Genomic DNA, 24,547 nt, shown 5'->3' on the forward strand with positions numbered 1-24,547 from the left:
CGAGAGACCGAGTCAGCTGTAATGAGCTCTGATGATCTTAAAAGCCCCATCCTCCTTCCCAGCCGCTCTGGGACCGCTGGAATAGTCTTTACTGAAGAATTATGCAAGGAAGGCCCCTGTCAGCACTGTGGAGAAGACAATGATGCCTCTCTGAAGACGTTTCAAGGTGCTAAATTCATGAGTTTAGAGTGAGAGAGAGAGAGAGAGAGAGAGAGAGAGAGAGAGAGAGAGAGAGAGATGCAGGTGTGGGTTTGAACGAAGGCCACAGGACTGGAAATAACAAGTCTTCCTGTCTCTTTAAAAGTCTGGATTTTTTTTTTTTTTTTCATTTTAACACTTCGGGTTATCACTTTTGATACTGTATGTCTGTGTTATCACCTTTGCACTCAGTGTTTCCATTACAATTTAATTTCTGAATAGTATTTACAACTTAAGCATGACCTGACAGAGTTGCCACAGTGGGTGGGATGTATTCTCAGCAGCCACAAACAACAGAGTGTGGGGGATTTTTTTTTTTTTTTTTTTTTTTTTATTGTGTGAATCTCACCCCTCTCGGCGCGGTAAAAGCAGGAATCCTGATTGCTAGATGTTGCTAGTGTTTGCCTTGCCGAAAGCCTCAGAGAACAAGCCGCATAATGCCATCGCAGATTCAGTCAGCTGAGGAGGAGGATGTCAGGGAGGATGGCGGGACTGGGGGAGGAAGGTGCAAAATTAATAAAATCATAAAAAAAAAAAAAAAAAAAAAAAAACAATCTCTGCAGAAATTAAAAACATCTTGGTATGAAATAAAGATGAATGCTCTGTTGAGCTGCTGACTGAATACAGAAGGCAATCCTTTGAAATATGTATAGCTGGTGGGAGAGTTGAACTGAATGCTAAGCTGCAGGTCTACCTGAGAGCCACAATGCAGAGCCTGATCCCGAGCTTGTTGATGATCCCACCCGAATGTTTAGGGATCAAGCCAACAGCTGCTCTCTGTCCAATGGAACGACTTCGTCTTCACCCAGGCAACAAGAGACGAAGATGTGGAGGGGAAGAGACCATCTCCCGTGTTTAATAAGATTTTGTGTTATTTTTCTCTGCCTGTAATGCCTTTATTATTGCAGATTGGCTTAGTGGTGAAAGGTATTGATTGTCAGCCAGAGCCCCAACTGGGACCGAGGCGAGGGGAAACTGAGATGGAAGATGCTGGCTGTTAGCAGCAGGTGATTTGTCCATGTCTTTATTTAAAAAAAAAATAAATAAATAAATAAAAATAGAAATTCTTTAACCCCCCATAAGGTAAATTGGTGTTTTCCAGCACAATTTACTCAAGCAAAAATGATTCTTTTAATTAATCTGTTAAATCAAAGTTATCTCACTTCATTCCCTCTCAAACAGTCGTCTCGCTGTTACCATGGAGAGAGACTGTTGTTGAGCATCACCACTTGGTATGTAGAGACAGGAAGTGAAGTGTCCAAAAATCATAAGAGTAACTGTATGTGTGTGTGTGTGTGTGTGTGTGTGTGTGTGTGTGTGTACCTGCATGTAGCAACATGCCCATTCAGTGCCAGTGATCTACATGTAATGCTATCTAGAGGAGACAGTTTGAGAGGAAGAGAGAAGAGGAACAGAGAGGGATTATTTATCATGGATTCATTATATTCCATTTGAGTGTTAAAGAAAAGAGAGAGGTAAACCACGAAGCATGGCATCTTCCGTAGTGTATATTCATTTGTCATAGTAATGCTTTTTACAATTACATTTAAATCAAAGGCAATTTTTTTAGAGATGTTTAGAGCTGATTTAAGAAAGAAAAAGCAAGAAAGAAAGAAAAGAAAAAAAAGGAAATGAGACCTAGAGAGATATACATGGAGATGATGAGTGAGTGATTGTGTCGGGGCCTTGTTCCTATTCTTAGCCTTGCGGAGGGGAAGCAGGACTAATGATGCTTCCTGACCTTATGCCTGGTACTCAAGGTCAGCCCACCACTGATGCATTGTGGGCAAGGTGTCCTGGACCGCTCGGGAGGACTGCCAGACTGAGTTTGTTGTTGTTTACTGTGACTTTGCCCCAGAATTTATTGCTGTTCTCCCTGGAAAAAAATTACAGATACAATCGCACAACAAGCAAGTTATTGTGGGATACTAGTGTGAGGGATCTACCAGTGCTTGTTTTGCAAGTTACATGTTCAGGTTGTACCTTGACAGTAATGTCAAATGAAGAATCTATACAAAAGTTTTAGCTGTGTCCACGTATCAAGTAGTTCCTCCTTTTGCCAAAATTTTCCTCAAAATTTAAAGCGATTTTCCAAAGATTGCCGTGCTTTTTGGATTAATGGCCCAGTCGATTTTATTTGCTCGCCCTGTTACTGTGCTTCTCTCACCTCGGCTTGCATCTCTGTATGCATAAGGAAGAAGTGACCGATAAAGGAGAGAGGAGAGGGGGTTTAGCAGTGTAGAGGAAGATACAACTGGGAGGTAAGCTAAGTGTTGACTAGAGGGAGAGAGAGACAGAGTCTGTCTCTCTAGCTTGGATCATTAATTTGTGTTCTAATTAGCAGGAATGCCACAGTTGGAATGTGACGGCTGCATGAGGACGAGGAGTCGTCATCTGTGTGTGTGTGCGTGTGTGTATGTGTGTGTGCACATGTGTGTGTCCTGTGCCTGTGACCTGCCCTGGCTCCCAGTCTCCTGGCTTGTTAGAAATGACAGATTGACGCTTTCCTGCACCCCCCCAACCCACTCCCCTGCCCAACCCACCCATCTGGTCTGGAAGAATGCCAGATCTTTAGATGCATCTTCTGTTTAAAGCGTGTGGGTGTTTGTGTGTGTGTGTGTGTGTGGGGCTGTGCACGCATGCATGTGTGTGGGTGTGTGTATGTGAGTTTATGTTCAGATTTGTAATTGTAAAACTGACCGGCTGACTCAGAAGCTCCAGAGAATTCCGATCATATTTTCATTGCATTCATTATTTTTGTTACTGTGCATGCCATTGCCAAGCTTCTTTTGTTGTTCTAACACCGTGGCTTTGCTACACAGGACATAATGCCATTGATATTTTTCAATAAATTGAGATTTGTTTGCTTGAAAATAGGAATGTATGCGTTAGCAGTCCTTGAATTCATACCTACAAAAGACCAGGTGCCAGCTGAATGAATATCTATCAGTGCAGCTGAAACCGGTTAAGATTCTCACTCACATCGAAACAGTTTTGTAGAAGAGTCAGAATTGACTTCATAGGTCACTATTAATTTCCTGTGTGTTGTTTTTTTTCACTCATTGAGGATAAACTGCTTCAGCCAACCTTTTCATCAGCTGTCCCAGACAATGCAGGGAGCCCTGCCTGCCCAGGGCCTGAAAACATTCATTTAGATAGTGGCAATATCCAATCTCCAAATACATTTCTTCTGGACATATCTTTAAGGAAAAAAGGAGGAAGAGAAATGCATTAGCGTTGACATCCTTTGGTCAGTGGCATCAGATTTAAAAAGACTGTGTGTGGATGGATATGTTTATTGTGTGGGTGTGGGTGTGTGCGCTTGTTTGCGCATGGGTGCTCACGCGTGTATATGAACTTGAATGTGTGTGTGTGTTCATGTGTTTACTGAAGCTGTTCCAGCTAAGCGTGTAGCCCTAGGCCAGAGGAGAGCTACCTCACACAGTAATTGAACCACAGATTCTGCTGCACTATTCGTCACAAGTCTTGGTCTGTCCAGACCCTTTTATCGCTCTGCAATCAAAACAAGCAGCACACATGAGACTATGTGAGTAATACAAATCTGGCTATAACGGTCCTGCATTTTTCTACATTCAACACTACGCTTCAGTCAACTTCCACATAGCTGCAATGAGCGGACTTGGTTCGACTTTACAAAATTTGAGAATGGGGCTCAAGTCATCACCACAGTAGTAATGCAGGGTGGATGCATATTAGGGGACTGCAGTCAGTAGTGCTGAATGTTTGCATGCATCTCTCTGCAGAGGGCACAAATGGGACAGTTTTTGACCATCGCTGCCATCAGCATCACGTCAACCGAGTGACACACCTGGCACACAGGTGGTTAACACAACATAGCATCACTTGGAAGGAAGACTACCTCACTGAGCCTTGCATGAAGTAACAGTTAAAGCTAGGTTAAGCGCAATTATGTGTTTTGTTTTTGCAGTAAAATGATCCCTTTCAAATTGAGAGGAATCATCGTAGGTCTCTTTCCACCATATAATTAATAGCCAGTCTGTTGTTATTGCCTGGTTTGAGCTTTCTGTTCTGATAAACATAGTCAAATTTCAGATCAGTCATATTAATGCATAAAGACATGCCTCATAAATCAGCAATGTGGTCACACAAAAGGTTTATTCAAATATATATACAGTATTATATTTATTTGAATCCAGCCTGCTACCCCAGTATGAAACATCTTATTTAAATCCTACCTCAGCACAATGCACTTTATACTTACAACAGTTCAGTTCTTACCATCAAGCTCTTGGTGCTATTTAATGTTTCTTCTATTATGATTTATGTGACATTTTTAATGTGTCTTGTGATGTACTTATTATGTTTATGTAATTGTGTTTTTAATGTATGCAAGTCGAAGACAAATTTCTGCCTTCTGCACGCAAAAGGTAGACAATAAAGTATTTTTTTATTCTTCTATTTCTAGATTACCTTGTGGCTGAAAGTCTGCAGTTTCGCCACATTTTCAAATTGACGCACAGACACAGAGTAATCTAAGTAATCTAACGCAAGAGTAAAATGTGTCTCTCATATCCCTTAGTCCCCGAGTCCCAAGTTTGCTCCCAACACCCTCTAGTGGTCAGAAAATCACTTAGTGCAGCTTGAAAATTTAGCATCTGCTGTTAAAACTGAGCAAAAAGGAGAATTCCCCTGCAGGTACTGGAGAAGATGCAAACAGAAACTTAACCATCAGTACGTGGATCAAGGCGAGTCTTGACACTGAATCTTCTGGCCTCAACGCAGCCGGAATAGCAGCGTCAATTACTTGAGTACAAGAGATGAACACAAACATAAACTGTAAGGAGCTGATAACTCTGTACAGCATCTTTTGCAAATCAGAAATCTTCTGAAGCTTGATAAATTTGTAAGTTCTGTGAAAAAATTCGACTAAAAAAATGAACAGGAATCAAGTCAAAATGTTTTTTTTTTTTTTTTTTTTAAATTATACAGTGTTAATTAATTAATTATGGATTATTGAAATGTCCCACATATATTTCTACAAATAACACAATTAAGTGTAAATAATAAGAAGTCAAAAGCAAATTTAAAAAATTATGCTCAATAAAGTGATAATTTGGTCAGAGAAAAAAAAAAAAAATTTTTAACAGGGCCCCCTAGTGGTTGGGGGGAAATAAGCAATCACTCATATCACTTAAAGCAAGAAACAGCGACTTTGAATATATGGTGCATGAGTGCCTGCAGCCATGCATTCGTGAGAGACTACGTGTGTGTGTGTGTGTGTGTGTGTGTGTGTGCAAGTGTTGCACATCTGGGTGTTGACAAAGAACTGACCTGAGCTGAAATAGAGCAACTACCCTGTCTAAAAAAGAGAGAAAGAAAGGAAGACACTGAGAGAAAGTGAGAAGGGGGGCAGACAGAGAGAGCTGGGCTTGCTGCTGGGCTCGGTGTCGTCGGTCTGATGGAAGAACGGCAGGCAGGCAGGCAGACAGGCTGGCCAGACAGAGATAGGCCTCCTTACACCAGTGGATAGCAGGGCACAAATAACCGTGGTGGACACAATTGTCTGCTGAAAGACAATTCTGTGTTTCTCATTTCTGTTCATATCTAGTCTGATATTGGGTCTCAGGGTGTGAAACCAAGTAGAATGATGGAAGACCACAGTCTCCGGAGGAGAGCAAGGACCGAGGAGAGAGAGTCAGTGTGTGAGTGAGCGCTCCAGACAGTTCTGGATGAGTAGAGACACTGACAACTTCTCTTTCTCTCTCCTTTCTCGCTCTTCTATCCCCTTTCTTGCAAAATATAATTTCTTCTCTGTTCTACTCCTCTTCATCTCCAGAGATGATTTCTGTGAAGTCCAGCACACTAGGCAGGGGTTGGATTGATTAGGTTTCTATCTATACTCCCACCCCCATCTTGCACCTTGTCCTGAAGAACAGAATGAGAGCAGAGCCGCCGGTCAGCACTCTGGTTTCCCGTGTCCAGATGGTGGATGTGAAAGATCCCAGTTAGGGGTCCCAATGCTACGTCCTTGAAGCAGAGTGATTTATACACTGGCAAAGGCAACCAAAAGGCAGGAGGGCAGAAAACTTACTGTATATTGTGTATGTGAGCATCTGAGTTTGTGTTTTTCTTGTCAGCAACTGCAATCATGTGTCATTTCAATTTCCTTCTTAACCTAATTACTCAAGAGCCTTGTCACTTCGGCTGCTTCAGTGTATGTGTGTGTGTGTGTGTGTATAACCTTGCTGTTGACAGGGGAGATTCCCCCTGCCCTGCTGCCTCGATCTCAGAGGGGTTCTATTCACAGGCACCACCCATTGCTTTCTCTCCAATTAGCTGTGCCATCAGCCCCGGCTAAGACAGTCTGCTCTGAGCCAGACTGCCACGTAAGCCCTCCCAGGTTCGAGCCTTTGCCCCTGCACAGCCCCACTAAGGCTGGGCTCCAAACACATGGAGAGCATCCTTCGCAGCAGGGGAGGAGAAGACATGAAAACACTTAGTCTTTTCATCTTTTTTCTAATCATCCAATTACATCCCACCAGCGCTACCCGGCTGACTCACTAACCACTGCAGTTCCTTGGTGAAACAGTGTGGCTTTTCCTCCTTTCCTCGAGGAAGGGAGGAAGGGAGAGAGGAAGGGAATGGAAGAAAAAGAGCAGGTCTTTATTATGGTGAGTAACTCTGACACTTTTGCGTTGTGCCCAGTGCCAGTCCATCCGTCATCCAGCTCTCCTACTGATGAGCATTGGAAACAAATCTGAGGAATCCGGGCTTTATTTTGCCGCCTGGGTGACTTGTCGGAGTCGTCACAGGCCCATGTGTCCCCGCTTCCCTCCCCACTGACGTCTCCCCACCTTCCTTTGCCCGCTGGGAATCTCACTCCCTCTTTTCTCCCTCCATCTCTTGTCCTCCTCTATTCATTATGCAGATAGGCTTGTGTTTTTTTCTTTTTTTTTTAACATTTTTTGTTGTTGTTATCCCCAGTCCCTTGTGTTTATCTGATTCTTTATTTATCTCCAATGTTTTTGCTGTTTATCTGTTGAGGAGTGTGTGTATATGCGCTTGATAAGTTGCGAAACACAGAGGGCATCAATCACTGTCACTTAGCTGTTCAACACAGTCGCTCATGCTGCCAGACCCCGAGAGCCGTGGTACCCCCCACCTCCTCCTGCCCCCTCCCTGCCTGCTCCAACCACCATGAATTTCAATACATAAATCTACAAAAGAGAGAGGGAGGAGGGGAGGGCAAATGCTTCTGTGCATTTGCAATCTAAGTCAAATATATGTTTACACGTTTACAAATGAGAAATCCAAGACCGCAACGTCACTTCTCATATTCTGCACGCTCATGGCAGGCTGCCTGGTGCTCCGGCCTCCTCCAGTAGCAGAGTTCTGCAACAGTTATTTAGATGAATGATTAAAGTTAAGGCATAGCCAGCAGGAGTCTCACCACTCTTATTTAAGGAAGAATAGGAGAGCTGTCATCTTTTGATCCATTGCCTACCATGCCGCATGCAAAACGGATACCTTCACACCACCATTCACCACCACCTCTCTTTCTCAACCCTCTCCTCCTTCCTCCTCTTTCCCCCTTCCTGCATCCTTTCCTCCCTCCCTCTTTGGCGGGTCCCCACAGAGGTGCTTTGGGTGATTGATCAGGTGCGGTGGCATCAGTGGAGACATGTAGGTAGTCCGCCCACCCAGCCAAGCAAAAACGCTCCGGCATGCTGATCTGATGTGATCAGAGAGATAGGAGGAACAAGGGAGGATTACTGCACACTGTTGATCTATGGGCACTGAAGTCAAGCTCCTGAGAGCAAAGTCTTCTAATGGCTTTACAGATAAAGCATACTGCTGGCAGTATTAACTTCCTCCCTTTTCTTCCTCTGGGCAGATGACACAGGGAGATGTTAGTGAACCTGGATGTTGGACATGAAAGATTAGCTGTGGACCCACAGTCCTGTTTTCCCTGTTTTCAGTTTATTTGTTTGGGAAACTCTTTAGGTGTGTGTGTATGTATATATGTATGTATGTATGTATGTATGTATGTATGTATGTATGTACACACACACACACACACACACACACACACACACACACATATATGTGTGTGTGTGTGTGTGTGTGTGTGTGTGTGTGTATGTATGTATGTATATATATATGTGTGGTGTGTGTGTGTGTGTGTGTGTGTGTGTGTGTGTGTGTATGTATGTATGTATGTACACACACACACACACATACATATAGGTATATTTGCCCACATTACTAAAGAAGAAATATGGTCAATTATTTTAGATTAAACCAAAATACGAATTGTCTCCTAATTTGTGTTAAAAAGGAGGTAATTCTTTAATAATTGGTATTCAGGATCCATATAAATGTACATCAACAAATGTTGATGCTATAATCGTTAAAAGCCTTTACACATAATGGCCAAGGCCATTACTTCCCCACAACATTAACAAAAGGAGCTTCGAGCAAGCAAAACCATTATATTTTACTTCATCTCTTTCTAGCATATTCTGTGCAGTGTATGACTTACCGTTATTGACTTTCTTAAGGTTATGTTTTTCATTTCCAATTTTATTGCTTGTCCTTATGAGTATTCTGTGCCATATATCTAAAGGCCAAGATAGACAGTCAGCATTTTCAGGTGTTAGTGCCCTGCTTGGTTAAGACCCCTGCTTTTGGGAAGTTCTGCCAGAACTTTCTCTGCTGTGTCTGCCTGAGTCTGTTCCTCACATATTATGTCTCAGTAAAGACTGTAACTTTAGTCAAATGGAGGGTCCAGTCATGCCTGGATTACCAATACTTACTGTTTGCATTTCCATTTTTACTAATAAAGCCCTAGTGTTCACATTACCTTTATATGGGGAGTTTCCCTGCATGTGTGCAAGGAAGAAGGATGGTTTCAGCAGGCCTTTCTTAATCTCTCAGATTGTTTAACTACTGCATTTTGGAGATAGTTGGATTAGCAACTATTATTGAGATTCTTTTTTTCAGTGCTTTGGCTTGCTAATACTGTTGGTTTTAACCAGTTTTTGCCTTATTTCCCTCCAGTGGCAGATTTCTTCATGTCTAATGTAATGGGTAGTGTGGTTTGGCTGTATGTGGGAAGCCTATGCGCAGCAAGACTGAATTTTTAGTAGCTTCTACCCCTACCCCAATTATCAGCCGGCGCTGAGGCCAGCAATACTGCTATTGAGCTTTTTTTGTTTTGTGAAATTAATACAACTGTATTTCTCAGTGAATGCCTATCTGTTTGCAATAGGTAGTACACCCAGAAACCATCATTATCTTTTAAACAGGCTGATGTTAACATCAATCATTTGGTTTTGATTGTTGGTGCAGTTTTGTGACCAGTTGGTTTTTAGTTATGTAATTGGGTTACGCACACTGCAGTCTGCATGACTGGTCCCACCTCAGGTCTGTGGTCACATTTTAATTAGGTAGGTTGGTGGTAAAGGGAGCTGAGCCGCAAAACAAAGCTCTCAATTTACCAGTCAGTCTTTGTTCAGATCCACACATTTGGTCACAAGCTCTGGGTAATGAGAGTGTTATTTCACTGCAATTTCAATTAATTTCAATGAGGTCGCCGCAATCATTGGGGTCAGGGCATTTCACAGCAGCCAGCAATATAACTTTGCGCTGCAGCTTTGCCTAGAGTTCAAATGTGGTGAGCTTTGACTGGCGAATTTGTGGCTATGACCAATGCGAATTAGGGATGGAAAGAATCAAGCATGGAAGCGGCTGTCAGTTTAGCTGTGTTACATCAGTTCTCTGTGATACTTCCTGTGCAGATGACAAACTACAAAAATTCCTTCTCTCTATCGCAATCTACACTGGAAGCAACAAGTACAACAACTGGAACCAACAAGCACTTCCCTGCACCTCTGCTCACTGTGTGTGCGTGTTTGTGTGTGTGTGTGTGTGTGTGTGTGTGTGTGTTGGTGTGAGGAAGAGAAGAGAAAGCAAAGGAATTGGGGGTAGAGGGACAACCTTTGGTACCACCTGGTGCGGGCAACAAACAAGTTTTGTTCTACCTAGTTCTAGTGTGACGCTGGCCTGAGGGCTGCCTGTAAGTGTCTCCACAGAGTGACTAACTCGCTTTCAATGACAAGGGGGAGCTCACGGGATTGAGAGGACTTTGGAGCTGCTCCACATCGAGAGGAGCCAAGTGTTCAGACACCTGGTGAGGATGTCCCCACCCCTCCTGGGCGTCTCCCTTTGGAGACCTCAGCTTGACTGACTGAGAGGAGACCCAGATAACACTGGTGGGACTGTAGCTCCCAGTTTGCTGGGGAAAACCTCGGGATCTCAGACAGAGCTGAAGGGAATTACAGGGAAAAGGACACCTGCTTTTCTTGCCACATCACTACCACAACCCTGACGTGAAAAAGCTACAAGAAATTGCAAGAGGGTCCCTCTAATGTTAAGTGATCTTGAGGGTTTATGTTGCTCTTTTATACAGTGATGTAGTAGTTGAAAAAATTGACATTATGGTGATTGTATTTGAATAACTGGGGTTGAAATATATATTTATCTGAAGAAAACGGGGTGCGCTCAGCTACACCACTACCTCTGTGTAAAATGGGATGATTGTAGAATATCGTGCCATTGTATTCCATTCTTAGCGAGATGCTAGAGTGTCTTCTCAATAGTAAAGGGCAGAGATGGCAGATAAACCCTTTGTAGCAGTAGGATATTGTCTTCTAACCTGTCCTGCTGCTATTGACCTCTCTGTCTCCTCCGCATCTCTATAAGCACAGTAGCCAGGAGAGAGAAACAGTTCTGGCTGTATCACACTCGAGAGCTCAAGGATGTAAGACCCACAATCTATCTGTGTATACATTTTTGTTTGTCAAAATAAGAGGGAAAAAATGCATTTTTTAACACCACAGATTTCAGTGACATCCACATTTGACCATACTTATGTTCAGTGGTAGCTGATTTTTCATCTATTTCCCTTTATCCCCCTTTTTTGATTATTTGGAGTCTCATGATGAAGGAATAGTAAGTGTTGCTTTTTTTTAAATAAAACAGTAAAATAAAGTAGCACTTTTTTTCATAAAATGATAGGCAACAACAGCAAGCTCGACTATCCAACAATCTCACCCAGTAAATCAATACTCTTTATCCCACATCACAACCAGAGATTTCTGCATTTCCCTTTCAGCCCAGTCTTAGTGGCATCTGCAATATTCTGCAATATTGTCAGTATATTACACTTAACCCCGTACACAATACCTTCATAAATCCCCTTATGTAGACATCAGAGGACAGATATAACTCATGTCTTTCTTTCTTTCTTTCTTTCTAGGTGGGGTTCTCTTTTGCATGCGTTCTTGTTTGCTTTCTTGTTTATGTTCTGCCTTTATATTTTGTATGACACTGACCTATGCAAAAGTACTGAGTCTTTTAAATAGAACTTTGACTCATGATCATTCAGAACACCTTTTTTTTTTTTTTTTCTTTTTTGGTCTGATTTGTCGGAGAAAGGCTCTATCCATTAAACCAAAAATTGTTTCAGAGCTGAGCTGGTCTTCTTGAAACAATATTACAGATATTACTTCTCAAGAAACCCCTGATTATTCTCTATGGGGTGAAGTGATTCTCATTTTTGTCTTATTGCACTCATAATCTCAGTGTGTGTCGTATATATATTGTCTTTTTACCTTTCCTTTGTTTTTTTTTTCTTTTTGCCTTCATATTGTCTTACAGACCTCTCTGCTTTCTCTACACCCGTTCTCTCATTCGTTCTCTTCTTCTCCCTTACTGTGTTATCTGTCTCGGCTCCATTTCCTTGCTCCCTGATACTCCCTGACTCAGTAGCTTTCATTTTCATGATAATCCAGCGACACCACTGGACTGCGAAATCGCTTTTACTGCCTTTTCTTTTTCTCCTTTTCCCTCCCTCCCTCTCTCTCTCTCTCTCTCTCTCTCTCTCTGTTTTTCCCCCCTACTGGTTTATCTTTTTTCCTTCGGGCTTTATTTTGCTCTCTGTAATTAAATGTCATATTCAGCTTTCCCATTTTTGGGAGGATGGAAGAAAAGTTTCTTCTTTTTTTAAATTATGTGATCATTGTCAAAAAAGAATGGGGTCACTTGCTCTGTGTCTGTGACTTGGCCACAGCAAAGTTACTGACAGCTAAATATGTTCATTTCAGCTTCCTTTGTCTCATTTTCTTTACAAATGAATTCTATAATTTTGCCAGAAATGCTTGGTAAAATGATCCAGTATGTCAAGTGGCAGGGTGGCTGAGTGGTTACAGACTCCATGACCATGATCATTGCATGGATTCTGTCTCTTTTTTTACCCATAATGTGTCTCTGCATCCAGCTGAGGTTTCCTTGAGTAAGACACCGAACCTTTCACCTGCTCAGTCGTTATAAGTCGCTCTGGATGAGCGCATCATCTCAGCGCTCAAAATGGAAATGAAGCAGACTGATTGAAATGAAAGGCATTCATTTTTTTCTGGTATTTCTACCTGACTCATATCTCTGTATCAATGGAGAACCTGAAGTTTCAGACAAATTTTTGCCTTTGAAGTTCATGGTGAAATAAAACTTTTTCTTTTTTTGTTCACAACATTCAGCTTTCCACCAGTGCCTTGAACGCATTTATGCCATTTGCCACTTATAAAAATAGTGAAGGAGCATTTTAGGTAAACAGTACTCAAACTTCAAAGTGAACAGTGGTGTGCATTCGGCTTTGCAGCGTCTTATCTTGATTTTGTGTCCTCTGACTGCAGTTTGCCAGAAACATCTGCTTCTTCAGCTGCACACTCTACTGAGAAGAAATCGAATATGTGAGTTAAAACAGAAAAGTGAGAAAAAATAAAAGTCCTTTTTTGCTTGCACTGACACAAAGCACTGAGGTAGCATAAACAGAAAGTTAAAGAAAAAAAAAAAAAAAACAAGTTCCTGCAGTAGCTAGTATCATATCCTGTGGTTTGTAGTGCAGAGCAGTGGGAGGGGAACTGCACATTTGACTCTTCTGTGTGACAGCAGATCAATGCAGCCTAGAGCACAGACAGAAATGAATTGATTGTCACCAATAAAACTCCAATTAAACAAACGAACAAGCCTGGGAGAGAGCTCTGAGACAAGCGGCTCTCATCTTCTCATCAGTCCTCAGGGAAGGATGGGAGGGAAGGGGGGAGGCAAGAGCGGGAGTCAGAGGCACGAGGGAGAGCTGGTGAGCGAGGTCCATTTCCTCTGAATGCTCTTGCATCTAGGAGGAGTGGAAGTTATGGATGAATGTGAAAGTGAGCAAACACTAGATGGACATTCAGATGCCCATTAGAAAGAGAGAGACACAGAGAGAGAGAGAGAGAGAGAGAGAGAGAGAGAGAGAGATGTATATAATTGATCTACAGCTTCCTTAATGATGAGAACAGATCTTAATTGTGGTGGCATCTGACATATGAGCATTCAGCAGTCAATGCATATCTGACCTTCCCTTATTTGATAAGTTAGTGAGAAGCCCCCAACCACACAATCTGTCCGTCTGTCTGTGTGTGTGTCTCTCTCTCGATGCTTCTCTAGCCACCTGTCTGTGTGTGTGTCTCGCTCTCTTTCTCTCTCTGTCTGAATTACTCCCTTAATCTCCTCTTTGAACATTTCCTACATTTTATTCTTGCCTGCACTTAGGTAGGTTAGAGGCCTCCCATCTAACCTGGCAGCTAAGGATGCTTTTTGCTTGTTCAGATCTCCAAATGTAGTTAAAGATGATAAATGTTCCCCATCTCTGCAAAATATACATGCTCTTCCTCCTCTCTCCTCTTCTCATCTCAGGTCTCCGCTAATAGCATTTACCTCAGAATCTCCCTCTGTCTCCTAAGCCTCATAATTTGATTGTTTTTTTCTTGCTATTGAGTTGCATACTGTACCTCATACATATGTATAAGAAGCTCACCAGAATACTCATTCCATCTTCAGCTGCGATTTCCCCAGCATCCCACAGAACAGGAAGTTCAGTTTTTAATGGAGAAAACAGCAACAATCTCAAAGTAATAGTTTGGAATATTTGAACTTCTATTTTCTACTTGCTGCTAATATTGTTGAAGGGCGGATTTCATTTTCATGTCCATCCATCTTGTTCTTCACACTGGACATGCTGTTCCTGCTTGGTGCCTGTGCTTTGATGTAAGTAATGGGGGGCAAACCTGCAATGCCCGTTCAGTTCAAAAAGGCTGTCTGTGGCTCACCCAAAGCCAGCAAAATGCCACGACAGTCTGTCAAGATGAATCTGATCAGACATCCAGTGATCAGTGAGAAAAGTGGCTCCTAAAAGGCCAAAAATCTAAATCAAAGTTGAGAGATGGGAGATCACCTGAATTTCAAAGTATAATATTTAATGTGTAGAAATTGCAACCAAAATTGGTGCATATAGAGGCAGGGAACTCATCGCCTTTGTACATGTAGTCAACTTTGTGTGCTGGCTACATGCCTCTATTTGCATCAGTTTTATGCACTATTTGAGTTTTTTTCATATATTATATGATTGCATTCAAGTGCTCCTACATCTATGGTGTTTTATTTTGAAATGTTCAAATTATTATTATTATTATTAGTAGTATTTTTTATCCCTAAGTCCCTCTGTGTTTGCTGGATCTGTGTTGTTTTGTTGTGTTGTGGGCTGATGCTTGCTGGTAATTGCTTGTAGGCTGTGTTAAGGGAAGTGTAAAGGGAAAAGCAGCATGTGTGGATCAACAGTTATGCTTCATGTTTGAGAAAGCCAGAAACCTTAGCTCAAGAAATAAAAATGTTGGGCTTTTGGGGTGTGGGGGTGGGGCTGCGGGGTCCTGGTTCAACTGGTAGAGTGTATATTACATACCCTTAAGGCTCAGTCCTTGCTGCAGCAGCCTGGGTTTAATGCCACCTTGGACCCTTTGGTGCATGTTGTCCCCTCTCTTTGCCCCATGTCTTTGTCTACTGTCACAATCCAGTAAAAATCAGAAATGCCAAAAATATAATCTTCTGAAAAAAAGAACCTTAAACTATATGAACTGTGGATTCTGAAAATAACTGTAATTGTGGATTTGCCCCCAATTACTTGCATTAACATGTAGATGGCAAGCAGGTCCATGTGTCCTGTCCAGTGTAAAGAGCAAGTTGGATGGACGTGAAACTTATAAGCACCCAGTGGGAAAAAATGAATAACCCTCAAATATTCTAAATTATTCCAAACTAACACACATAAATATCACATAATGAGACATGCATGAGCTTCTCCAAATCAGTTGTTACAGCTAGCTAATGTGAGATGCAGCAAATGTACACAATCTACCCACCTAAAAAAATGGAGACACAATTTCCTTCCAAAACCTGACATATGACTGACATAAGAGCTTTTGCAGGGTAGTTCAGTGCCACTATCTGACTCTGCACCATGAAACATGCCCGTTTGAATTTCTTTAAATGTCTGCATAGCACATCTGTCAATGTCAAAAACAAGGAGAGACGTGGACATAAAGGGAAGTAGCCACTTTATAGTAGGAAAGATTTAGTGGCGTAGTATTTTGACACAGACATTTGACTTGAATTTGTTCAGCTGATATTGTACTGAAACCAGCTTAATCCTGGATCTTGTGATCAGACAAGTAACAACCTAATTGTTTACCCTACCATTAGCAGCTAAAATATTCCTCCACACATTATTTCATTATTTCATTTTCTTCTTTTCACTGACCTCTTGTATATTTTGCCTTTTCTACAGGGTTCAATGAAGTCATGCCCTTCCTCTGTGCCTCCTCTTTGTTGGGAGAGTTTAAAAAGCTTTTCATCCTTTTACCTTTTTTTTCTTTTGCATGATTTGTTCAAATTTAACAAGGTGGATAGCAGGGTGGCAAAGCCTTGGTGCTGTGCAGCACAGTTGGTAGAGCATGACACTAATGACGTCCATGATTCCTGCAAAGCACAGCCTCAAGGCACTTTTCGTCACCACTTTCATATTCTCACAGCCATCTTAGTGTATCATATCCTGGTCACATTGGTGGCATTGCAGAGTGAGTCAAGGGCTTGTGGTGTGTAGTGTGTACCGGATCAGGCATTCCCTGAGTCTGTCAAGGAGGACATGCTGTCTTTTTGACAAACTACAATACAATACAATACAAACCTCTGTACACTAAATTGCAGGCACACATGATACTGAGTTGCACTGGAATGAAATGACCATATATAGTACTTTATATTATTGTTTTGTTGTGTGTGTGTGTGTGTGTGTGTGTGTGGCTGGGGGAGTGTGCATGTGCATGTGTACCTACCCACCCTAACGACATCCCTCTGGCTTTTGCTGCAAATTTACTTCTTAGTCATTGTATCCTAATTGAGTAAATGGTAACAGGGAACAAAAGACTGAAGCTGTATTTTCCAAACCGTCAGTCTTTCATTGGTTGCTGCTGCCTGATATGACCTTATAGCAAACATCCGCTCCTTTGCAAAAAGTCTATAGCTTATGGATTTCATGTCAAGAGAAAATATCTGATATTTCTTCTAACAAATCCACACCCTTTAAATGGATTTCCTGTCAGGCAAAAATATTTGATATTTATGCTAATAGAAAGTCCATCTATTTATTGGTTTCTGTTGGCATTTTATTACTTTCATGCCACGGAAAAAGTAGCCCTCTCTCCATGCTCATCTTTTTCCATTTTATTGATGTTTGTGAAAGTTGCTGACTCTGTACAGTTGCATTTTCTCCCTCCAGAAGGCTCGAACTGACCTCAGAGCGCAACATGAAATCATATTTGGGTGTGATGTTCCTGATGCAATTGACCTTGAGGGTTAGGTTGAGGTGCGTGGCATGATGGTGATGAACATGATAATGATTATGATGATGGTACTGGTTCAAGCTCTGCGCCATCAGCTAGAGAAATGACTAGGATTGCACCAGCAGAGTGTTAGCCTGACAGATGGCAACACATGGAGCTAGCTGACAGCACTGCTGACAGCGCACTCGCAAGAAGTCCCCATCTTGCATGTACTCTACACTGTATCTTGCTGTGTGTATTCTGATGTTTTTCTGTCATCAACCGAAGCTTATTCTTACCTGTCTGCAGTCAAGTCAACTCGCATTTCCAGCATGGAAACATAATTCTGCAAAAGCACTGCAGAGCCCTCTTGTCACAGCACCAAAGGGAATCAAGGCCTGATAAAAGTCTTCACTGGGTCATTATCCCAGTCAGTGGTCATATATCAGCATCTCTCTTTTTTGTCAATTCATTTCCCTCGCAGTCAATACAGTTTCAGTCATTTTCCCTTAGATCAATCCCCTAGAAATCAGCTCCGTGGGCACGTTAATGAATGGCCAACAGAAATAGCTGCATTAATTGAATGACTGAATACATTAGGAGTTGTATTGAGCGCTACACTGTTGCCTCAACAAATGGCAATATGGAGCTGTTATTGGGATTGGTGATTGATGAAAGATGAGCCGAGCTTTGGCACAAAACTGTTGGTTCCACTGCACTGGATAGGAATTAAGGGAGACAGAAACTGTTTTTGCATAGACGAGACACAAAGAGCGAGGCCTGAACTTGTTTTGATATTTGAGGTGTTGTTTTCATTTGTTTTTCGGTTTGTTTATCCATTTGAAGAATAGTTTTCTGCTCCATCCCCATGCATCCTCAGGGGAAACACATGTAACCCCTCAGAATAGCTGTAATACTTCTTGCCATCACTTCTTCATGACAGCTTCAAGCTTGAAGTTTGTGTGTATGTGAATGCGAGCTGCGCATGCATATGGATGGGAGAGTGGCAGTGACGTGATTGATGAGACATGAAAGTGAGCAGAAGATTTCCAGTCAATCAGCCCTGTGAATAACCACCTAGGCTGTGGATTAAAGGGAGAGAGCTGTCTCAACAAACAAAGACTCACATCCATTACCGCACATGCAGAGTTGCTTTGCTCCGTGGAGCAACACTGACAACAAAATTAAAGTGCATTAACAAAAATAGACGGTTTTGTTTTCTGGAATCTGGGAGATGAAACGCAGCACATCTAACAACTTGCCTACTGACTGAAATAAAAATCCTATATTTACACGTCAAGTAAAAAGAGGTCAGATACTGACTTCTCTATGAAGGAATGACTTTCACAGCATGTAAGATTACAGTTGATATTTATCATGTATATACAATGAAACAGGGGTGGCACAGTGACTCAGTGGGTAGCGCTGTCACCTCAGCAAGAACTTCCTGGGTTTGAATTTCAGCCCTGGTTCTTGCTGTGTGGAGTTTAGATGTTCTCTGTGGGTTTTCTTCCACAGTTCAAGGATGTGAATGTGTTTATCTGTGTGTGAGTCGTGTGATGGACTGGTGACATATTTAGGGTGTTTCCTTGCCTTCTGCCTAATGAATACTGGTATAGACTGAAGAGTATGCGGGTATAGACATTGGGGATTTAATGGAACAGTGTGGTATTTTGCAAGTTAGGTTTTATCCATAATCTTGCAAGACTAGAGTTAACATACATTTCTGGATACATCAGTCTCTAAGCAGTGTCTCCCACTCTCTCTGTCTTTCTCCTCTCCAGGTTCAAGGGTTGGAGAAGCAGGTGGACTTCTCAGACCTGGGTCCAGTAGGGTCCGTGATGAAGACCCTCCCATATGGCATGGGTGGAGGTACAGTTGGAGGAACGACAGGAGGAGTTGTCAAGCCTCCATACCAAACCCGTATCTTCTCCACTTCCATCGACCAGACACCCATGAAGTCTAAGCCACCCACTTACAGTTTCTTCAATCCATACGACTGGGCCAGGAACCAGTCCCTGCTCCTGGACCAGACAGGCTACCGCTCCAAACGCAAGCCCTCGCTAAAGACTGCCCTGAAGACCAAGAAGATATTTGGTTGGGGCGATTTCTACTTCAATGTCAAGACCATGAAGTTCAGCTTGTTGGTGACAGGGAAGATTGTGGACCACATCAATGGGACGTTCACTGTTTACTTTCGCCACAACTCGTCCAGCTTGGGGAATGTGTCTGTCAGTATCGTCCCACCAACCAAAGTGGTGGAGTTTGAGGTCCTCCAGCAACAGCAGCTACATCCCCACACTCAGCAGGACGTCCAGGTCCAGCAGCAGTCCACCATTGACCCCAAAGAGGTAAAGACCTTCAACTGCCGGGTGGAGTATGAGAAAACCAACAGATCCAAGAAGCCCAAGCCCTGCCTGTACGATCCGTCTCAAACCTGCTTCACAGAGCATACCCAGTCCCACGCTGCCTGGCTCTGTGCCAAACCCTTCAAGGTTATCTGTATCTTCATCTCTTTCTTCAGCATTGATTACAAGCTGGTTCAAAAAGTGTGTCCGGACTACAACTTCCAAAATGACCACCCTTACTTTGGATAAGTTAAGTGAGACTGAACTGTAAAGAGAGAAAAAAAGAGACAATGACATTGATGATGATGATTAGATGGCAATGATGATAATGATATTGATTATAATGAAGCAGGGGACAGTCTTTCTGCCTCTCTCAAATGCTGTTGAATTGTGGATTTAAAATCAAGTATAATCAGCATTATGGATGGTTAGGATATGGCCGATTTCTCTGACTTATTTTCCAACTGTATTTGTTAACTTCTGTTCCTTTTTTCTGTAAATAATGTACTCAAACTCAGCACAATTATTGCTTTTAGACTTGGTTTCTCAGTGTTATTACTTTTTGTCAGTTGGAGAATTCTGTTGAAAAAAAGATGGAATCAGTATGCCCCCCGAATACAAAGTGAGGCTCTGGAATGACTGTGCTATGCCGTCACTGTATGGCAGGCGTTATGTTATGGAAGACTGACTGTTAATCATCCTCTCAGCTCTACATTTCAAATCCTGGATATAAGAGAGTTATATGTATGAGAAATGCTATGCTGGATATGCATACAATATACTGTATGAAAAAGCACATTAAAATCTCTTAAACTGTTTGTGTGTCTTTTTTGTCAGAGCTATAGCCACACATAGTTATAGATGCAAATATGGTATATTTACAATTGTCACAAACATTGCAAAAAATATATATATAGTGTGAATATGTATATTCAAATCGACTAATTCTAAAAGGCACTATTTTGAATGCAAACTGATATTCCATGCAAGCTTTCTGTGAACACATTTAATTCTAGTTTCCAAATATAAATACACTTAATGAGTATTTGTCATGGATAGAATTTTAAGAACTATGTGAAAAAGCACCTGTGAAACATCCTTAACATGATGATAATGTTTCTCTCCTTCTGAGGAAATATGAAGATCCAAAGGCAATATCTGACAGCATTAATTTTAATTACATAGTCCCTGAAATAGAAATGTTATTATTGTACTGGAAGTAACATGATTGACAGAATATTCTGTTTGTTTGATCATACCAGCAAAAGAAGAATTGTGCACCAGAGCACACATTTTTAAGTTAACCTTCAGATGGCTTCCTCACATTTCATTCACTGCTGTAACTTTGACACTCCAGCAACTTTCCACTGCAATAATCTCTGCTGTTTAATCCGCCCTAGCTTTGTTACACACTCATAACATGCCTTCATGTGACCTGAAAGGGGATAACATCACCCTTGTTGAAACAAATTATTAAATGTATCCAGATTTGGGTTTAAAAATGGTTCTCCTTGGTTGAGTCAAACAAACTGGGTATGATGCACACACACACAACCCTGCCCTTACACCCTCTGGCTTTCCCCCGTCTCAGTCTCTCTCACTTGGTCGCAGACTCTCTCTCTCGTTTCTCTTTCTCTCTGGCAGTGCAGAGTTGTTTGCTCTTTGCACTCCATACTTTCTGACTGAAGATAACGGTGCTCAGAATTTCATTAGAAAACACACAGTCAATGCTAATTGAATCTTCATCTTGCCCTGGCTCAATACCCTATTATGTTGTTGATCAATGGCATTCAGATGGAGGTCCAGGGAGGTCCATGTATCTTCTGGAAGTTGCTGTGGACACCCAGGACACAGAGATTGATGGACTCCCTGCAACCCAGATTCTCTGGAGTTCCCCTCTTTATTACACAGACTCTACAGCTGTTTGGTGAAGAATCACCAAAGCAGGAAGAATCCAGTGGAAGGATCCTCATTTATCCCTCCATGTGTGAAGGTGTACACTTGCTTGTGTGTGTGCATGTGTTTTTACATGGAAGCATGGTTATTTATCTCTCTGTGTCTGAATGTGTGTGTGTGTGTGTGTGTGTGTGTGTGTGTGTGTGTGTGTGTGTGTGTGTGTGTGTGTGTGTGTGTGTGTGTGTGTGTGTGTTTGTGTGTCTCTGTGTGTGTCTGTGTGTACATTTGTCCCATGTGTGTTTGCCTGTATTTTGGTTATATATATGCAATACATTTTTAAAAAATGACACAGCAGTGAGTGTATGCTCATATTCGATCATGGTAATTCAGTGAGTAACACTGCATCATCTAACTCAATGATCAGCTGGTGCAACAAAACATCTAACTGTGATATAATAATCTAGATGCAGGACTCTAATAGGGGCAGTACCTCTCTAGGACAGTACCATCCAGAGAATAACTAGTCCTGATCATTGAGATGGGGGAAGACTGACATAGAACAATAAGGTATAAGACAGAAACAAACAATTCTTAATTGGTAAGAAATAGCCAAAAATTTGAATTTCATAAAGAAGTGCTGATGACGTGTCACTGAATTCATCAATAGTTGCTCTGTAAATTTGTTTGGTTTGTAAATTAGGAATTTCTAAACTGAATGATTTACAGTGATAAGAAGGAAAGAGTTTTGTACTTCTGTCACGCTATGACAATACAGACACTAGGTGCTTAAATATGCAGCATTTGGATTATGTTACAATCCCTCTGACCACTAGGTCACTGTACAGCCCAGGGATCTGTTCATCTGTCCACTATCTGACAGTATTCAAAGGTGTTTTTTTTTTTTTTTTTTTTTTTTTTTTAATGCTCACTCAAACCTTGTTACAACTGTATCAAAGGACCATACCAATGATTTTTAATGTTTGGCCAATTCACTACAATGTACCTATATATTAAATAGCAGCATACTATTTGGCAAATCATGCAGGGTACTAGAGATTCCACAACAGGAAAATGGTTTGGTTGAAACACATTATAATGTTCTGCCTCTGCAGCTAACAAAGTCATTGCCGTTCATAAAGCACAGAACTAGAACTGGCTGTGTAAACATTTCCCTGGGGACTATGTTTAGGCATTTCACTATGCCAAATTTCAAATGTGCTGCTGCTTTTAGAAAAAACTAATGTGGATGACTTTATTATGGTGATGGAATAGTGGTGTGAAGAAAGTCTCTGAAAGTTCATTTTCATATTGTAGTGGAATGAATGGAAACCAATGGCTGGATAAAAAGTAGAAAAAAAATAATATTGGAGTTCTAAAGTGCAACTGCTTGCTTGGGGAAAATATTAGAATAAACATGAATATATATTTTGTATTGCACTAAATTATTAAAATTACTTAAATTACTGAGTATTGACACTGAAATCTGATCTTTTAGCAGCAATACAATTTTAAAATTAGGTGCAGGCTTAAATTTAATTGATATATGCATTTATCTTACTGCGTGTTTTTTCAGCCAAGAGGCAGCTCTAATGAAAAATTTAAAAAAGAAAAGAAAAGAAAGAAAGAAAGAAAGAAACTGAAAGGGAAAAAATCACGTGTTTCATCTGGTTCTGCAAAAACACAAAAACACAAAACCACTTTGTGTTCTAGGAGGAACTCTTCTGAAAATGTGTATCCACGAGTTAAACGCTATTTAAAAGGCTTTGGTTTATCGATGACAAGTTATGTTTGAGACACATTCAATAGAAATACAACATTATTATATGTTTTTTGTTGAATATCACACGATAAAGTTTTTTTCTTACAGTGGACTACAACTCCCAGCGACCCTTTCGGCGGGGCAAGTGTAACCAGTAGATGCCATCAACTTCAAAACAGCTCCTCAGAGCCTGCTCCGCTTCATACAGTTCGTACACACAGACAGCGGTGTGTTGCCTGTCCGTGCTGCCTCAGCTCCTCTTCCACTCATATCTGGAAACATGCTGTCCTTCACCATAAGGCAACTTACACGGGTAAGAATATCACACAGGACATTTTGTTTGATGGTTTGACTCAAAAGCTGGCTGTTAATCGATAACGGTTGAGCTAGTTAGCTTAACTGTTGGAAAGGTAGCCAGCACTAACAGTTAGGAAATGAAGTCGACCGCCAACATTTGATAACTGACACTATCTGCCATTTCCGTTTTCAGAAATGCGTGTCTCGTCTCTAAATGTTAAATCCGTACAATACATTTGACGCCTTTCCAGCGTATTAGCCTGTTAGCTAACATGCTAGCAGTCTAGCTGTCAGTCCATGCTGCCAGATGCAGCCAGTTAGCTCTTGTACCACATAATGATGCAACAGCGTTGGGTCAGTTTCATCATGTGCAAGTTCGAAGCTCGAACCCACACACTCAGAGGAAGTACCAAGCATTTGACTATCACCACGCAGTTAGTCTTAATGAATTTAAACTACCATGACTTGATGAAACAACGTTAACGTTACACACCAAAATTCTAATTAATTTTGTTAATTGATCATTTATCAGCGCTGTCTTTCATGTTTAGACATCCACACAGATTGGGGAAGTTAAGGATAAGTAATAGACTGGGCCGTTAAAATTGCATACAAATAATATTAGAGAGGTTAATAGACAGTGATCATAGTCTCAAGAAATGAGGTGGTCTTGGTCAAAGTGCAAAATGGGACAGAAATATTCCCCTACTGTAGTAGTGCAAGAAGGCCAGTGGAGTATAATATTAACTTCTTTCCATGAAATGATTATATAAAACTTGTACCTTTTTGTCCCACTTGCTGTTGTTTCACTAGTATTAATAAACAATTAAAGTTTTTATTAGCTGCAAGGAAAGTCTATTCTAACCCTCTTTTTTATAATTGCACCTTTTTGGTAGACTGCACTAGGGATAGCCATGTAAATTTGACCTGAATCTCTTTGACTGACAGTGTATGTCAGAATATGGTGATTTTAATTTGTGAACTGCATTTTTAAATAGAGAAATCTACAATGTTTCATGATCACTGAAGGCATACATTGTGTATGAACAGTGGAGAATTATGCCAAGATAATTCTTACTAAACTTATATTTCTCACTGTTATGACGAAAGACAAGCATACTTGAATTTCTTGTTAGGAAGTCAAAAATAATTTTGAAGTTTGAACTTATATCATCACTACAACGAGTATGTTCTTCAGAGTTTTTTTTTTCTCCCTGTTAGGTAACTGTAGCCTAAACTAACTGTACCGGATGCATTTGTCTTGCAAAGAAGTTGCACAATTTCACAATTTAGATTCTCTGTGGGAAATTTTA

General features: G+C 41.2%; 2 protein-coding genes across 3 annotated transcripts in view; both read left to right on the forward strand.

Annotated features, from left to right (window-relative positions):
• Positions 1-20,100, forward strand: part of LOC115359956 (neurexophilin-2) — a 100,757-nt gene extending 80,657 nt beyond the window's left edge. For both annotated transcript variants that reach the window (XM_030052664.1, XM_030052665.1), the window contains one exon: positions 18,719-20,100. In XM_030052664.1, coding sequence (XP_029908524.1) covers positions 18,719-19,531 — 813 coding nt within the window. In that variant the 3' untranslated portion in view covers positions 19,532-20,100. The remainder of the gene's footprint in view (positions 1-18,718) is intronic.
• Positions 20,101-23,094: 2,994 nt separating this feature from the next.
• Positions 23,095-24,547, forward strand: part of shmt2 (serine hydroxymethyltransferase 2 (mitochondrial)) — a 29,176-nt gene continuing 27,723 nt past the window's right edge. The window contains exon 1 of the mRNA XM_030051347.1: positions 23,095-23,250. Within this exon, the coding sequence (XP_029907207.1) occupies positions 23,218-23,250 (33 nt within the window). The 5' untranslated portion in view covers positions 23,095-23,217. The remainder of the gene's footprint in view (positions 23,251-24,547) is intronic.

The sequence above is a fragment of the Myripristis murdjan genome, chromosome 5 (genome assembly GCF_902150065.1).
Source record: "Myripristis murdjan chromosome 5, fMyrMur1.1, whole genome shotgun sequence".
Taxonomy (NCBI): Eukaryota; Metazoa; Chordata; class Actinopteri; order Holocentriformes; family Holocentridae; genus Myripristis; species Myripristis murdjan.